Source organism: Mobula hypostoma, chromosome 13 (genome assembly GCF_963921235.1).
Source record: "Mobula hypostoma chromosome 13, sMobHyp1.1, whole genome shotgun sequence".
NCBI classification, from domain to species: domain Eukaryota; kingdom Metazoa; phylum Chordata; class Chondrichthyes; order Myliobatiformes; family Myliobatidae; genus Mobula; species Mobula hypostoma.
The window spans coordinates 46023542-46042632 of record NC_086109.1 but is presented as its reverse complement, the minus strand read 5'-3'; the positions used below and the strand labels follow the sequence as shown (position 1 = coordinate 46042632).

Below are 19091 nucleotides of genomic sequence, written 5' to 3'. Positions count from 1 at the left end.
ACCTAAGCAGAATTCCATGCAAATATCCCCTGAACATTTGTCACATTTCTGCCATACATTTCCCTGAAAACATCTGTTCCCAATTTATGCTTCCAAGTTCCTCCCCTTACTCCAAATAAGTGCTTTCCTAACTTGTTTGTTCCCATCTCCCTCCAATACTATGGTAAAGGAAATAGAATTGTGATCACTATCTCCAAAATGCTCTCCCACTGAGAGACCTGACCCCTCACCAGGTTAATTTCCCAATACCAGATCAAGTATCGCTTTCCAATACTTTCCAGAAATAGAATGAGGACACCAGCTAAAGAACTAGTCATCTTTTAAGGCTAGAGCTAATCTAGCAACAAACAGCTCAATAAGCAGAGTGGAAATTAGTTGTGGGATCTTGCTCACCAATGTCTCAGTTCTGACATTGTGTACACTCATTTAAAAAATCCTAAGCGATATTGGTTCGAAGTAAATTATCAAGTATGCATATGTTATCATATACTATCTTGAAATTCATTTTCATGCAGGCATTTGCAGGAAAATAATGTACAATAGAATTTATGAAAAAATAATTTACTCCAAGGAAAGGAGAACATCATTGTTTTTAAAATAACAAAGAAAATGTAGTGTAATTTCACTCAGGAATTGATTTCATTTACATTCTTATACCTCCTTAGCTGACCTTGGAAGTTGTACATAAGACTCACCTATCAGAATACGAACAACATTGCTTTTGTGTCTAATGCTTCTGACTTGTCCTTTTAGAATGGCTTCTTGCTCATTTGTCAGAGGAGGGTATCCATGTTCAGCAAGTGATCTGTTAACCTCCCTGTGTACTTGGTCACTGAGTGCATGCAGAGCTTCTCCTAATCCTGAAGTGCTGTTGAACGACAGGGAAAAGCAGGACAAGAATCCTTTAGTACGTTTTCTGTTACTACTTACAGAGAGGGTCCCTTTTCATTTCTTGCCATATCAAATCAAAATTTCAACTGCTCTTGGCTTTATATGTCAAAGCTTTAAACCAGGATATGTGATACATTGATAGGGACAAAAAAATATCATTAGTAGCTCCGACACATTCCACCCCCTTCCAAACATATAGTCAGAGTGAAGGGGGATCACAGGGGTCGGAGACGGTGGGGAGGGGATCACAGGGATCGGAGGGCGGGGAGGGTGAACACAGGGGTCGGAGACGGTGGGGAGGGGGGTCACAGGGGTCGGAGACGGTGGGGAGGGGGGTCACAGGGGTCGGAGATGGTGGGGAGGGGGAGAACCAGACTAGGGTTGGAATGAATCGAGCAGCAGGACGGGAGAAAGCATGATTATGCACTCGTAGTTGGGAATTCTGAAATAATGGTACCAAATAAGACAAAGGAATTCGATAGTGTGACCCGGACAGCAAAACAAAGATACAGGACTGAATATTCTACTGTCGGCCTTGCTGATGTCTATCTTTGCTCTTGTAGGTAGAAGCTGATTTGTTCGATGCCTTGTTTCACCTGGATTTGCTGATGACATTGAGCTTTAGGAATACTGGGTGCTGATCAGCTTCTAGGTTATCTGTGTTCTATCGATTCCTGGAGACGCAGATGGTCAGATTAACTTACTTGCAGTTCTGTTCATCCAACAGGGCACAAGTCACCTGCTTTAGTTTGTCTACAAACCCGGGCAAAGCACCAATAGCAGCTCCTGCTGCATTAGTGGTCACCAGAAGAACAGTCGCCACTAGGGTCAGCTGATCAAGTCTCCACTGCAGCTCCTGTAGACGGGATTTGTCCATCAGCACAGTCTGTGAGGGAAGGAGGAGAGCAGCAGGATTGGTCCATGCCATCTGACTGAAAGAATCTCAACACGGAGTCAAGCCCCGTCAGAGAGTGGTTCAGAGCGAGCTCTGGAACTGGGAGGAATCGTATAAACAGCTGGGTCCATTGAAACAAAATCTGATCATTTTGATGATGATGATAAACTGCACTCATGAAAACTGCAGGTCCCTGACATGGTTTGGGTGATGGACTCCTAAACATGATTGACTCTCCCAAATTAGCTATTGACAAAGCATATAGTTAGCTACCTTTGGGGCAAAAATAAGCATATTGTAATTTCTTGGACCTGTTTTTTTACATTTATTTCCGGATAAATTTCTGAATAATGACGATGACATCAACAGGTTTCAAGTTGGGGTCAGTTTATTTTTTCATTTCCTCTATCCATTTTAATATCCATAAGTACTCAGCATTAATGGGGAAGTTGCTCCAGGAACAAGTGACAGTTTCAAGTTCAGAATGTGCCATATATTTCCCAGTATAACTGACATGAATCAATCCTATCAACAAAACAGATCTAAGGTTATTCTTGATTTTTTAAAAATTTAAAATACTGAATGGATATTGTGGACAGGACTGCTGCACCACAAGCGATGAAGAAACTCATTCTCGGCAGCTGTACTTGGAATGAGATTCACCACTAGTCTTACTGTTAGATATCATTTCTTCAACAGAATCCACTTAATTTCTTCTTCTGTTTTAATTTTCTGGCACTTAGGGAGTAACAGGTTAGAAGGAGTTAGTTAATTAGAAACTTACCCCCAGTCGAAAGGACTAAAATCATCAATCCAGTATCCAATAATATCTAAGGGCTAAAGATACCTTTTTTTTCAGGGATGACCATGTCTGACCCTACCAGTCACCTTCAAAAGATACTAGGTATTCAATGACACATCTAAAAAGCTCACTTGATACCTGGTAGGAGCTAATATTTTCTGTTAAGTAAAAGTTATTGCAAATAATTTTAATTGATTTCAACATACTGATTTTAGAAGACTTAGTTATAAGGCAGTATGAAACATTTTTTAGTTATCTCTCTTTGGATGCTTTATTCCCTCATTAAGAAACTGATCTTGTGGCACAAGATGTTCTAATACAACTGACTGGGGGTTTCTACCCCCGTAAATGACTTTGAGCTTACCTCTGGGTAAATGTTGGAGTCGTGGTTCCATTTCAGCAAGTTCATGTAACCTCGATTCAGCACAGCATCTGGGCTCACCACTGCTGCATTGTTGCTGTGATTCTCTGAGATTGAATCGATAGTTTCTTTAGTTGCTGCTTTTAACCATGCAGTGGTGTGCTCCAAAGCATCTGGGAACAGAAGGAAGGTGGTATCGAAGTCAGCCTGGTGTAGATCAGGAGCTAACAGCAGCAGTTATCTCAGCTCTGTGAACCGAAAGCCGAACTTGTTTCCGAGCCTTTGAAGGGTTGGTTTATTTCCACAATGATGATGGTTTATAAAGACCGCTGCCAACTCCCCTTGGATTCAGCTGTGTTATCCCCCAGCACTTGGAGTCTCCTCACTAAATTGCTACATCTACCTACTTTTGAAACTACCACTTTCAACAAGCTTTGCACCTGAGACCTTGTAACTTGGTCACACGAGCTTCAATTTTTTCTTAGTTTTCTGCACTAAAACCATTAGAATGATATATTAGTATCGCTCCCACCGTGATCATTACACTCGGAGGATTTTTTTTCGGAGGATATCAGACTGTTATATTAGTATCCCTCCCCTCACCACCGTGACCATTACACTCGGAGGATATCAGACTGTTATATTAATATCCCCCCCCACCACCGTGACCATTACACTCGGAGAATATCAGACTGTTATATTAATATCCCCCCACCACCGCAATCATTACACTCGGAGGATATCAGACTGTTATATTAATATCCCCCCACCACCGTGACCATTACACTCGGAGGATATCAGATTGTTATATTAGTATTCCCCCCCCCCCACCATTACACTCGGAGGATATCATACTGTTACATTAATTTCCCCCCCACCGTGATCATTACACTCGGAGGATATCAGACTGTTATATTAATATCCCCCCACCACCGTGACCATTACACTCGGAGGATATCAGATTGTTATATTAGTATTCCCCCCCCCCCACCATTACACTCGGAGGATATCATACTGTTACATTAATATCCCCCCCCACCGTGATCATTACACTCGGAGGATAGCAGACTGTTATATTAGTATCCACCCCCCCCCCCACTGTGACCATTACACTCGGAGGATATCAGACTGTTATATTAATATCCCCACCACCGTGATCATTACACTCGGAGGATATCAGACTGTTATATTAATATCCCCCCACCATGACCATTACACTCGGAGGATAGCAGACTGTTATATTAGTATCCACCACCCCCCCCCACTGTGACCATTTCACTCGGAGGATATCAGACTGTTATATTAGTATCCCTCCCCCCACCACCGTGACCATTACACTCGGAGGATATCAGACTGTTATATTAATATCCCCCCACCATGACCATTACACTCAGAGGATATCAGACTGTTATATTAATATCCCCCCACCATGACCATTACACTCGGAGGATAGCAGACTGTTATATTAGTATCCACCCCCCCCACTGTGACCATTACACTCGGAGGATATCAGACTGTTATATTAATATCCCCACCACCGTGATCATTACACTCGGAGGATATTAGAGTGTTATATTAATATCCCCCCCCCACCATGACCATTACACTCGGAGGATATCAGACTGTTACATTAATATCGCCCCACCATGACCATTACACTCGGAGGATATCAAACTGTTATATTAATATCCCCCTCACCATGACCATTACACTCGGAGGATATCAGACTGTTATATTAATATCCCCCCACCATGACCATTAAACTTGGAGGATAGCAGACTGTTATATTAGTATCCACACCCCCCCCCACTGTGACCATTACACTTGGAGGATATCAGACTGTTATATTAATATCCCCCCCACCGTGATCATTACACTCGGAGGATATCAGACTGTTATATTAATATCCCCCCACCACCGTGATCATTACACTCGGAGGATATCAGACTGTTATATTAATATCCCCCCACCACCGTGATCATTACACTCGGAGGATACCAGACTGTTACATTAATATCCCCACCACCATTACCATTACACTCGGAGGATATCAGACTGTTATATTAATATCCCCCCACCATGACCATTACACTCGGAGGATATCAGACTGTTATATTAATATCACCCCCACCATGACCATTACACTTGGAGGATATCAGTCTGTTATATTAGTATCCACCTCCCTACCATGACAAGTACACTCAAAGGATATCAGACTGTTATATTAGTATCCCTCCCCCCACCACCGTGACCATTACACTCGGAGGATATCAGACTGTTATATTAGTATCCCTCCCCCCACCACCGTGACCATTACACTCGGAGGATATCAGACTGTTATATTAATATCCCCCCACCATGACCATTACACTCGGAGGATAGCAGACTGTTATATTAGTATCCACCTCCCCCACTGTGACCATTACACTCGGAGGATATCAGACTGTTATATTAATATCCCCACCACCGTGATCATTACACTCGGAGGATATCAGAGTGTTATATTAATATCCCACCCCACCATGACCATTACACTCGGAGGATATCAGACTGTTACATTAATATCGCCCCACCATGACCATTACACTCGGAGGATATCAGACTGTTATATTAATATCCCCACCACCGTGATCATTACACTCGGAGGATATCAGAGTGTTATATTAATATCCCCCCCACCATGACCATTACACTCGGAGGATATCAGACTGTTATATTAATATCCCCCTCACCATGACCATTACACTCGGAGGATATCAGACTGTTATATTAATATCCCCCCACCATGACCATTACACTCGGAGGATAGCAGACTGTTATATTAGTATCCACCCCCCCCACCGTGATCATTACACTCGGACGATATCAGACTGTTACATTAATATCCCCACCACCATGACCATTACACTCAGAGGATATCAGATTGTTATATTAGTATTCCCCCCCCCCACCATGACCATTAAACTCGGAGGACATCAGACTGTTATATTAATATCCCCCCACCGTGACCATTACACTCGGAGGATATCAGACTGTTATATTAGTATCCCTCCCCCCCCCACCGTGATCATTACACTCGGAGGATATCAGACTGTTACATTAATATCCCCACCACCATGACCATTACACTCGGAGGATATCAGACTGTTATATTAATATCCCCCCCACTGTTAACATGAACATTACACTCGGAGGATATCGTACTGTTATATTAGTATCCCTCCCCCCCACCATGACCATTACACTCAGAGGATATCAGATTGTTATATTAGTATTCCCCCCCCCACCATGACCATTAAACTCGGAGGACATCAGACTGTTATATTAATATCCCCCCACCGTGACCATTACACTCGGAGGATATCAGACTGTTATATTAGTATCCCTCCCCCCACCACCGTGACCATTACACTCGGAGGATATCAGACTGTTATATTAATATCCCCCCACCATGACCATTACACTCGGAGGATAGCAGACTGTTATATTAGTATCCACCCCCCCCCCACTGTGACCATTACACTCGGAGGATATCAGACTGTTATATTAATATCCCCACCACCGTGATCATTACACTCGGAGGATATCAGAGTGTTATATTAATATCCCACCCCACCATGACCATTACACTCGGAGGATATCAGACTGTTATACTAATATCCCCACCACCGTGATCATTACACTCGGAGGATATCAGAGTGTTATATTAATATCCCCCCCACCATGACCATTACACTCGGAGGATATCAGACTGAATATTAATATCCCCCTCACCATGACCATTACACTCGGAGGATATCAGACTGTTATATTAATATCCCCCCACCATGACCATTACACTCGGAGGATAGCAGACTGTTATATTGGTATCCACCCCCCCCCACTGTGACCATTACACGTGGAGGATATCAGACTGTTATATTAATATCCCCCCCCCCACCGTGATCATTACACTCGGAGGATATCAGACTGTTACATTAATATCCCCACCACCATGACCATTACACTCGGAGGATATTAGACTGTTATATTAATATCCCCCCACCATGACCATTACACTCGGAGGATAGCAGACTGTTATATTGGTATCCACCCCCCCCCCACCGTGACCATTACACGTGGAGGATATCAGACTGTTATATTAATATCCCCCCCCCCCACCGTGATCATTACACTCGGAGGATATCAGACTGTTACATTAATATCCCCACCACCATGACCATTACACTCGGAGGATATTAGACTGTTATATTAATATCCCCCTACCATGACCATTACACTCGGAGGATAGCAGACTGTTATATTAGTATCCACCGCCCCCCACTGTGACCATTACACGTGGAGGATATCAGACTGTTATATTAATATCCCCCCCCCACCGTGATCATTATACTCGGAGGATATCAGACTGTTATATTAATATCCCCCCACCATGACCATTACACTCGGAGGATAGCAGACTGTTATATTGGTATCCACCCCCCCCCACTGTGACCATTACACGTGGAGGATATCAGACTGTTATATTAATATCCCCCCCCCCACCGTGATCATTACACTCGGAGGATATCAGACTGTTACATTAATATCCCCACCACCATGACCATTACACTCGGAGGATATTAGACTGTTATATTAATATCCCCCTACCATGACCATTACACTCGGAGGATAGCAGACTGTTACATTAATATCCCCACCGCCATGACCATTACACTCGGAGGATATCAGACTGTTATATTAATATCCCCCCCACTGTTAACATGAACATTACACTCGGAGGATATCGTACTGTTATATTAGTATCCCTCCCCCCACCATGACCATTACACTCAGAGGATATCAGATTGTTATATTAGTATTCCCCCCCCCCACCATGACCAATAAACTTGGAGGACATCAGACTGTTATATTAATATCCCCCCACCATGACCATTACACTCGGAGGATATCAGACTGTTATATTAGTATCCACCCTCCCCCACTGTGACAATTACACTTGGAGGATATCAGTCTGTTATATTAGTATCCACCTCCCTACCATGGCAAGTACACTCAGAGGATATCAGACTGTTATATTAGTATCCCTCCCCCCACCACCGTGACCATTACACTCAGAGGATATCAGACTGTTATATGAGTATTTCCCCCCCTCAGCCATGACCATTACACTTGGAAGATATCAGACTGTTATATTAGTATCCCTCCCCCCACCGTTAACATGAACATTACACTCGGAGGATATCAGACTGTTACATTAGTATCCTCCCTCCACCACCGTGACAATTACACTCGGAGGATATCAGACTGTTATATAAGTATCCATCCCCCCACCACCGTGCCATTTAGACTTGAAGGATATCAGACTGTTATTGCATTGACACAAAACAATTTCATTGAACTCTGCTTTGCAGATGAAAGGGGTCACTTCGGTTCTAATACGTGTGGCAAAATTGTGAATGCATTCAGAGATAACATGCTACAAAAGTACATCTTTACCCATTCATCACTACACCTTCCCTTCGTCTCAACACCTTCTCTGCAGTCAATCATTCATTCCTGCACCTTAACCTTTCAGACTCCATCATGACCACTTCACTGAGTTACTTACTGGGCTGTTTGTTGAGGAACTCCTGGAATTTGCTGCGTTCATACTGAATAGACTGTTGCTGCAAGTGTGGCTTCAGTGTCTTAATGGTAAAGTTCAACATGTCGATCTTCATCAAGTCAAGCACACGGAAGATCTCCCTAAAAATGTAAAACTAGATGGATCAAAGATACTATTTCAAGGGAACAGGCCTTTGTACTCTGCAATGTTTAGGATGGACGCAACATCACACAATATATAGTTGGATGCGTAGAGAGCAAGAAGACCTGAAACAACCTTTAATACATTATAACCTGGGTGCAATACGGAGTTAGTGCGCAAAGTAATTAGGAGAGGACATAAACCATTTCTAATGAAGATTTACATTCAAATATTAATGTGCTTCAGTGGTAAACATGGTGATTATAAACCTCAGAGTCCAGCAGAAGCCACAGTTCTGGACTAGGCAGGAAATCTGAAGGGCTTGAATGATTTTCACTTATATCTGCTACCTCAGCTTTCCAAATGGCCCCTGTATCTGATGATTCTACTTTTTCCATTTATACCTCCTCGAGACCCATTTATTACCCTTTCATTGCCCTAATGTTAACTCCTATGAGAATCGAGATATTTTTCTTTCATCATTGAAATTTTGCTGACTTCCCGTTTTGTTTCTTCTTAAAACATTGCGCAAAGCCTGTTACATTGCTGATTCCCTTCAGTTCTAATGAAAGGCCATTGACTTGAAATGCTAAGATTCCTTATCTAGACACTGGCCGAACTGCTAAGTATTTCCAGCACCTTCTGCTTTTTATATAAAATGAAGCAAATTATGAACACCAGAAAGAAGACAACTTTGCAAGTAACAAGGACTGTGTACGAAGAGATGTGATAAATAAAGTTGTGTCAGAATTCGCGATAGAACGCGGATTAATCAACACTTTCAGAACTGACAGGTGCAGCATCGATGGTACAAAATTAAAAGACTCATGGGAAAACACCAGGAGAAATAAATGTGCAAGAGACTTTGGATCTCATTATCAAGTCTATTCTCGGTTTCTGTTAAGAGAATAAACAAAATTGTGGATGTTATTATGAAATGAAAGAACTGTGCTTTAAAGGAGATTGCAATACTTCTGTAATTTATAATTTAAAAAGGTAACTATTATTTGTAAGTCCATGTGAATCCTGCAATAAAACATTGCATTTATATATTCGCCTTTAATACAGTAAAATGTGACAGGATGGACCACTAAAACTAAATCAAAATTTGGGAGACTAAGTCCCAACAGTCGATATCAGAATAAGTGAAGTGGAAAGAGGGTTAATTCTAATATATACGCTTGCCCATCCTCACTTACTTGAAGAGCGATACGGTGCCTGTGATGCTTTTCAGTTTCCTTATTTCCTCATCCCGGACTGGCGCACAGAGACTTCCCATCATGCTGATGATGAAGCCAGCCAATCGGTGGATATCCAGGGCATTGTGATTGGCCTGTTGTTGGATCAGCTCTATGTCCAGTACCTCACCGATCTGTGATCGCAAACGGGTGTGACCAGGCAGCAGGAGTGACAACAGTGACTGAGGAGAATCAAATCAACAGTGAAGAGGGTCCACATCAGACTACTGGCCCAAATCATATCTGACACATTTACTCTTGTTCAACTGCAATCCTTAATAGCTCTGGAATATTCCACTCACAAACTGCTTGGCTTTTCAGTTTATAACTTGGACAAGGCTGAAAGACAAAGCAATTTTCTATCTTTTTCAGAATGCAGGGGATAACCACCTTCTGTCTCATAATTCCTCACAACATAAAAGGAAGTAATTTGATGCATCAATCCTATTCCCTACTCATTTCCCTGCTACACATTCCCTTTCACATACCCATTATCTCCTCTAAAACTCCCATCACAAGTGGTAATATATAATTTATAGTAAATTATTTATAAATAAGTTCATCAAACTGCATGTTTTGGGTTGTGGTAGGAAACCCATGTGGTCACTCGAAGAACGTGCAAACTTCAGTATCAGAGATCAGGATCGAGTCCAGGTTGCTGGAATTGCCAGCAGCTGCATTTCCTGTTGACCCACTGTGCTGTGACCCTTTCTCTCCCTCTCCTTTACCTTTGGAGGATAGGGAAGGTTTACAGGATGGATAGCAAAGCTTTAGGTGTAGAAGGATATGGGCCAAATGCAGACATATGGGATTAACTCAGTTAGACTACTTGGTCTGCACGGACAAGTTAAAGTGAAGGGCCTATTTCGGCATTATATAGCTCTATAAGAATTCCTCCCTTGGACAAGGAGTTCTGCTCTTGCTGAGCAATTTTGATCAACTCCTAGAATCTACCCGAGTTATTTTCCAGGATAACTTCCCAGGATGCACAGATTCAGAGTGTGGTCGAGGAGAGCTGTTTTCCTATTCTGTTTTCTTCTTAGACACTCCCTGAAGAATGAAAATAATTTGCTTCAATTTTGGTTTTGCAGGTTCTAAAGCAGTTAATGAGGTCAATGTGTAAACTGAAGGCTCTTTCACACATGGGGCAGTTGGTGATTGAGTGAGTGGGCAGGTGGATAGTTTGCCAGTTTTCCAAAGGGAGAACTTTCAGAAATATTGCTCCAAGGATTGGAGATTGTTGCTATACTGGTGATAGTTCCACAGAATTCCCATTGATATTATGACAGGAAGTTGAGAAACTTTGGCTGAAATTCAGGGAGGGTCAAAACTCAATTTAGCGTCGTATTTGCAAAGATGTGAGCCATGTTTGAAGCATTCTCTATCCCCAGTGCAAGGGTAAATGTGGATTTGGCCATTCTACAACTAATGTCACTGTCCAGCACAACTCTAAAGGGTTTATAAATTATTCTATCGTACATTCTTGTTCAAGGCAGATGTACAGTGAATGTGAAAGGCTCTGCAGTGTTGTAAACAGCTGCTTTGAGGTTTCAGTGTTAAACTCCAATCTGTCTTTTCCAGGGAAAAGGTACGAGAACTGGGCCAATTAGCATGTGTCTAGCATTCCAGACAGACCTGTCTATCTCCAGCCCTCACCTCTTTAACTTCTTGCAGCAGCTTGATGGCCTGGAAGTACTGTGGTGGGGTCTCATTCAGCTGGGCCTGCAGGCAGTCCCAGAATGCCTGGTGCATGATCTCCTTCACCCTCCTTTCCAAACTGTGAAAGAAATGAGCAGATATTGAACAGTGAGACTGTTACAGGGAAACAATGGTGCATCACAGGTAAAGGTAGCACGATGGTAAGGCACTGTCTGAATAGCTCTTTGGTGGTGCTATCAATTTCCCTTCATTCCCTACGGTCTAGTAACCTTTTCCCTTCTAGCATTTATACAGTTCCATTTTGGAAGTTAGTTTCATGATTCCTCTCAACTATGTATTTCAGGTCATAAAAGCTCCTGTGTATTTGCCTTTCTCATATCACCTCTGGTCCTTTTGTCAATCACCTCACATCCGTTTCCTCTGGTTACCGACATTTCTGTCGATAGAATATGTGTTCCTATATACCCTGTTGAAGCCTTTCATGAATCTGAACATTTCAATCACTCTCTGCTCCAAAGACAACAAACCCAGCTTTGGCATTTTCTCCACACAATCCAAGTCCTTCTCCTATGATACCATTCTGGTAAATATGCTCACTATTATTTCCTGAGGCCTTGATATTCATAGTAAAACTGGAATCTATAAGTGAACACAAAATTCCAAGCCTAATCCTTTTACAGCAGTTAACCAATAATTTCATTGTTTCTATCTTTTATGAATTAATAAAATCAATGGTTTCTTTTTTTTTAAAAAAGTGTTTTCTAAAATTTGTCCTGCCACCTTCAAAGTATTTTGTGCACACATCTCCAGGTGTCTTGTTTTCACAGAACTTTAACATCGTACCATTTGGTTCCTATTACTTCATCGCATTCTGCCTATCAACATGAATCAATTCCCACTTCTCTGCATTAAAAATGCTGCCGTGTGACCTCCCAGTTCACCAGACTCTCTACTTCATCCTGATGGCATCTCATAGTTCACTACATCTTTGAGCTGTTCCTGAGGCACACTTTGAAATAATATCCTCCCAACTCAGGTCAGAAATAAAAGCGCATTGGCTCCAACAATATCTCCTGGGGAACATCAAAACAATTCTCTGCTATGAGAAAACAACGTACCATCATGAAGGAGTTATTTTCCATCTCTTAGTCTTATATCCAGCTGCATTATATCTTGAATCACATGAGCTTTAGTTTTCGTAATCAATTCCTTCTGAATAGGTTAGTTGATAAACTAATACATAACATGTCAACTAACAGCGGGAGGGAAGACAAATAATTAATCCTGAAACTAAACTTGGTAAAATTGACCTTTACCTGTTCTGAGGTAGTTCCTTCTGCTGGAACTGGAAGTTGCTGTTTATGACCACTTCATGAGCAATGGCCAGGTTGGACACATCTCGGGCAGTTTCCAGAACTTCAGTCACAGGTACAAGTCGTGGCGGGCTGGCTGTGGAAAGAAAATGTAGACAGCATATTCTTATTTTCAAAATGACCACATCAGTTCTTCATGAGGCTATGGCTAACTTACACCCTTACCAACTTCATTGGTGTGTGGCTGTCGACATGGACTCTGTTTGACCAACCTGAAGATTAATGCTAGGTTCAATCTGATTTTTATTGAGACCTTCCTAGAGATACCCATCTGAGAATATAGTTTAAATCCAAATGGTACATAAACTATTTAATCTGAACTACAGAGACTAAAATCTAGGATACTACTAAATGGCATGTCTAATCAAGGATTAAATTCACTTTAAAGGAACTGGAAATGAATTCTATTTAGAATTTGATTTCTCACTACTTGAGATTATATCATGTGGCACCTGTCTGAGGAAAGAATTGAAATAAGTCTAAATTTTCAACATTTCAAATTATAACCCTCCTCATGTTTCTTAAAAGAAAGGAAATTACATTAACATTTTAATGTATCTTATAGCAAATATCTATTAAGCCTTAAATAAATAACGTTTGTATATTTGGCTGCCTTTGCTTGTTAAATATTTTCTCATGTCTCAAATCCAAATCCTTTTAAGTTTTTGTCTTATAATATTTAAGCCTCTCACAACTGGAACAGTGGGAAATAATTTACTGCTTGTGGTAACTTAGGAACAAGTTGCCTTTGACAGCTTTTATGCAAAACTTTACATTGAAATTACAATATGTAAAAAAACAGACTATTCGTATTAATGACCTGAAGGAGCACACAAATGCAAGGTTTCCGAGTATACATATTGATAGACATAGAGATAGAGATATAAACTGCAGAGAGACTGAGTGATCAGACCAAATTCTGGCAAATGGAACTTTGAAATGTCTAATATTAGGGAGTATACATGTCAGGGAAGGGGGCAAGGATAACCTCAAAGTTTCATGAGGCAAGTTGTTTTTTTTAAAACAGAGAATGATGGTTGCCTGAAATACACTTTTAGGGGTGGTTGTGGAGGCAAATACTATAGAGATGTTAAAGAGGTACATGAATATGCAGAACGTACATTTGTTTCGGCAGAGGAGATTAATTTAGGAGGATTTTGAGAGTAGTACCTTGGAGACTTCCAAATCTAAACTCGATAGTTATTTCAACACACTGCGTGAATTTTGGCAAGCTTTGTTGGGGTGAATGGCCTATCCTTGTCAAAAACCTTCTAATGTTCAAATTTATTTTGTAATAAAAATGTTAAGTACTAGTTTAATTAGTTCATCCTAACACTGTGGGCCAAAGGGCCCATTCTTCGTGCTGGACTGTTCTGTGTCAATGTTTGGATGCTCAGTAGTCTGTGATAAGAAGAATCAAAAGGATGATTATTTTCTAAATGGAGAGCGTCTCAGAATGAAGCTCAAAGCAACAGTTTGATCTTTATTGTGGGTGGGGGAGGGGGGAGTTCAGCAACAGTGAGGTTTGTTACAGTTGTGCAAGGGGTTGATGAGGCCACGTCTGGAATAATGTGCCACTTTATGCAGACAGTTTTCAGATTACTATAGGATGGAGATGAACAGTGTGCACAAGAGAATCACGCAAACGCCAATGACAGAATGAACCACTGCAGGAAGAGCAATCGCCAGCTGGCCTCAGTGACTTGGTGATCGAGCAAGCAACCCAGTGCTCCCAGTTCTGCTTGGCTTGACCCAGCCCCGACTGTTGTGGCAAAAGAAGGGGGGAGGGAAAGAGGGAGGAGGAATGTGAAGATGTCCTGTTCCCACCCTGCAACCCTGTAATGAGGGGTGACCTTATTCAAATGTATAAGATCCTAAAGGACTTAAGGTTGAGATGTTTTCACAAGTTGAAGAATCAGGAAAAAGAGGACAAAGTTACAAAATAGGTGGCCAGTCACTTAAAACCAAGACGTGGAAATTTCGTTATCAGGTGGTAATGAATCTCTGAAATTCTCTTCTTTGTACAGTGCTGGAGACCAGATCATTAATTAGAGATGGAAAAAAATATTTTAAAGAGCTAGGAATTGTGGATTATGAGGAGCTGGCACAGAAGAGGAATTGAAGCCAGCATAGATCAGCCATCACACATCAAAGTTGCTGGTGAACGCAGCAGGCCAGACAGCATCGCTAGGAAGAGGTACAGTCGACGTTTCAGGCCGAGACCCTTTGTCAGGACTGAAGGGTCTTGGCCCGAAACGTCAACTGTACCTCTTTCTAGAGATGCTGTCTGGCCTGCTGCATTCTCCAGCAACTTTGATGTGTGTTGCTTGAATTTCCAGCATCTGCAGAATTCCTCGTGTTTACATAGATCAGCCATATTGAATGCCAGGGAGGTTTGAGGAGCCAAGGCCGATTCCTGCTCCTGTTTCCTTGTGTTCAAGAGGAACAGCAACATGAGAGAGTCTCTGACTGGGATTTAGGGAATTGCTCCTCAAGGGAGGGAAGGAGACCTTGTGCACATGGGCTATAAGGGACTCGCTCAGTGAGAGACATCTTTCACATGGTCCCAGTGGCCCTTGGCAGGCAACAAACCTCAACATCACCCAAATTTACAGTTTGCAGATTAAAATAGTGTCCAGTACTAAATGAGATTTTAAATACTGTAATAAGTTTATTTCAAGGAAGAGCAGCTGCTCAGGGTTAAAGTGAGGAGATCTGGTCTGAGGAATCGGGTACCAGCACACACTTCTACTTCAGCAGCAGTGTACTTAGCAACCAGTCCTAATGCACGCACACCATCACTCCTCCACGCAGGAGAAATGCGAATCACATGCATCCATCATCCTAATTGCACCAGTCTTGGACAATTCACCAAAGATAACCCATACTGACACTATCTGCTGCTATTTTCACAGCAAATTAATCAACCAATAACCCTCTTAATCTTGTGGAAAATGAAGAGTTGTGAAAGTGTAAAGGAAGAGGTCCAAGCATTCCATCCTGAAGTTCACAGGATTTACTGTAATAAGTGGCATTATTATGAAATCATCTCCCCAGCTAATAGCTTCAGAATTAAATGACCAGAACTAAAAGTCCACTGATCAAACCTGCTCGAAAGCTGATCATTTGAAGTTTGCTTTATGCACTTTCCTTATTGCCTCCAGTGTTCCTTTGCTTTAATCTTCATATTCTAAGACAAAGTCTGCATTTTGCATTGGATTCCCTATTCAGTAAGAGCTCTGTCTGGTAATAACAGGCATTGGGACAAGCAGCATTCCAATTGCCTGACACCACTCGTAAAGATGGGACTGTGCCAAGTGTCAGCGACCAGCCTATTTCTTCACTCCTGCATTACAGAAGGAGATTCACAGTAAATGTGCAGGTGTAACCCAGTGTAATTTAACACTCAAATGGCTATCTTCTTTTTCGAGGAAATGCCAGGAATATGACATCTGCTTGGCACATTGAATGGCAACATTTTAGACCATAACCTTGGAAAATTGAATACACCTAAAGAGTAGGAGAACTATGAAGTTGATGCATTCAGAAAGTAGTCTTTAATTTGAACACAGATAAAGGTGTCCAACACAGCGTGCCAAGTGAAGATGAACACGTGAAAGAAGTGAATATTCTCACACCTCCAAAAATAAATTTTGTTAAATTGGCTTGTTATAAGCTCCAAGGACTGTCCGTTATCTGTTCCTGAATGTCTAGACAGTGGCTGTCTAGAAATGCATAACTGAGAGTGATTGTACTCTGTAGTGATTGGATGTGCAAGTGGAGTGATAGTAGTTTACTGTTCTGGGTTCAATTCCTTGGCATTAGCACCTAGGCTTCCTTTCCACAGTTAAAGATAATTTACATGATTTCTTCCATGCACAAAGAATGGAATTTATAAATAGATTCCACTCCCACACTTGACCTTCTGTTTTCAAACCTCTTCATGGAGAAGAAACGTATCAGTGAGTTTCTATCCAAGGTTTATGGTTGATCTGAGTAGAAATCCACCTGTTTTTATACTCTTATGCCATGATGTGAATGCTATAGTGTGCTATCCCTTTAGTGCATTTAAAAAGCAATACATAAAAAATTCTGCCAAAAAGAAAACTCAAGAGTCTGCAGTTAGCATTGGATTCTCTCCTGGCACAGAGATCCATCTTTACAAGAGTATTTTACCATGCAAAAAAAAACAAAACACACACATTAATTTTACTTCACTGTCTCTCTCCAAATCTGCCCGACCTGCTGAGAACTAATTTTTTTCTCTAATACATAACCTAACTTGGGAGCTTAGATGCTGAATCACTACTCTTTTCTCCACACTGTAAAGTGCATCTTACTTCAAACTTATGATTATACAGTACTTTCCCCAGAACTCTTTTTAAGAGTGATTACTTTTGCAAAGCAGCAGACAGTTTATGTAGTCCGATGACCATTATATGACACCGAGATAAAAGACCAATTAAACTGTTTTACTGATGTTTCAATACTGGCCAGAACTCCTTTGCCCTTCTAGGAAGTGTTGACTATTCTTAACCAAATACTACCCTATGAGGAATGCATTTGAATAGGATTCTTATGAATATAGGACGGGAAACAGATATAAATGGCCAAATTGTTGGTTCAAGGAAACGCAACACTCTCAAACTGTGAGTTGGCCTTGTTGTAGATGCTGGTTTCCACTACTGGTGGTTATTTCTGCTCTTGTTCACAAATTCATAGATTGGAATTTAGAATGCAGATTTAAAAAGAAGAGTGTGAAGGTCAAGGATGAGGAATGCAATTGCTCAAGTTGTCTTTGACTTCAAAACTGCAAACCTTGTACCTCCAAAAAAAACATGGGCTCTTTGGGACCTCCCCAAGCACCGGATCCTCATATAACAAGCACCAGCTGCTTAGTTAATCTGGATGGGTCACAAACCACTCACATCTACTTCTCAGCAACAGGCGCCAGAAAGTCATCTGAGGAGAGATGGGTACAGGAGGCATAGACTACTGTTTCTGTTCCCCCATCTCTTTCTTCACTGAGATGAGGCCACAATGTAGATCAGTCACAAAACTGAAAAATTGTCGCATCTCAACACAAGAGGCAACTATTCAACTTGCCAGGCTACTGAAGAATTTCAAAACCATCCCACTACTCAGCTCTTTCTTTTGAGTCTTCAGGTTTTTCTTTTCACTCCAGATCATGGAAACAAGTTCTCCTCACCTGCCCTCCAGAATTTTTAACTTCTGTTTCCTGGAATGTCCATCTTGTCACCAATGGAAACATTCCTCCCAGTTATTAATCCATTTTGAATTCAAATATTTCTGGTGTATCTCTCCATAATCTTGTGGATTGCCTTACCTGCTTGAATAGCTCCAGTGAAGAAATACATCTCTGAACTGCATTTCCTAAAATTGTTGCAGCTTCCTTTCTGAGAAGCAGAAATGGCTGAGAGGGAGATCATGGAGTGAGTTGGAGACAGTTCTTTCTGGACTTCTTGCGCCAGGTTTAAAAAGCAACTGGGGCCTGTTGCAACTTGCCTGCTGAGCGGGAGATTGCTTGGGTTATTAGTAACTTAGCAAGGGTCAATAAAAAGCGAGGAGCAAGCAGAGTGGCCATTGTAGGAGCAGGCAATGTTGGAGTGGGCCAGTGTTAGAGTGGTCAGGCTCTGGCTCAACAGGCAGAGGACAAGGGTGCACAATTGGTTGGAATCGTTTAGTTGATTGTAGAGCTTAATCTCAAGAAGTTAGACCCTCAAGGTAAAACAAGCGTAGTTGGGATGGTGGTTAAGGCAATGGAATGCTGTGGGGTTGCAGGGCATCCCTGGTGACTACACCTGCAGGAAGTGCAGCCAACTTCAGCTCCTGACCGACAAGATCAAGGAACTGGAGCTGGACCTACTCAGGACGATTGGGGAGTCTGAAACCCTCACAGGTGAGACTTTTACCAAGGTGGTTATGCTTAGAGTGCGGGCTTCAGATAGTAGATGGCTGACCAGAAGGGGAGTAAACAGTCTCCTGTGGATACTGCTGGAGGGGATGACCTACCAGGGCATGGCCGAAGCAACCAGGCCAGTGACACTGCAGCCGGCTCTGGAGGCTCAGCAGTAAAGTCAGGTAGGGCGATAGTGATAGGAC

General features: G+C 41.8%; 1 protein-coding gene across 1 annotated transcript in view; it reads right to left on the bottom strand.

Annotated features, from left to right (window-relative positions):
* LOC134355569 (T-complex protein 11-like protein 1) overlaps positions 1 to 19091 on the bottom strand; it is a 38162-nt gene that overhangs the window by 7305 nt on the left and 11766 nt on the right. The window contains exons 3-9 of the mRNA XM_063065617.1: positions 12912 to 13044; positions 11593 to 11713; positions 9898 to 10118; positions 8561 to 8697; positions 2953 to 3122; positions 1596 to 1777; positions 696 to 868 (exon numbers count right to left, since the gene is read on the bottom strand). Of these exons, the coding sequence (XP_062921687.1) occupies positions 696 to 868; positions 1596 to 1777; positions 2953 to 3122; positions 8561 to 8697; positions 9898 to 10118; positions 11593 to 11713; positions 12912 to 13044 (1137 nt within the window). The remainder of the gene's footprint in view (positions 1 to 695; positions 869 to 1595; positions 1778 to 2952; positions 3123 to 8560; positions 8698 to 9897; positions 10119 to 11592; positions 11714 to 12911; positions 13045 to 19091) is intronic.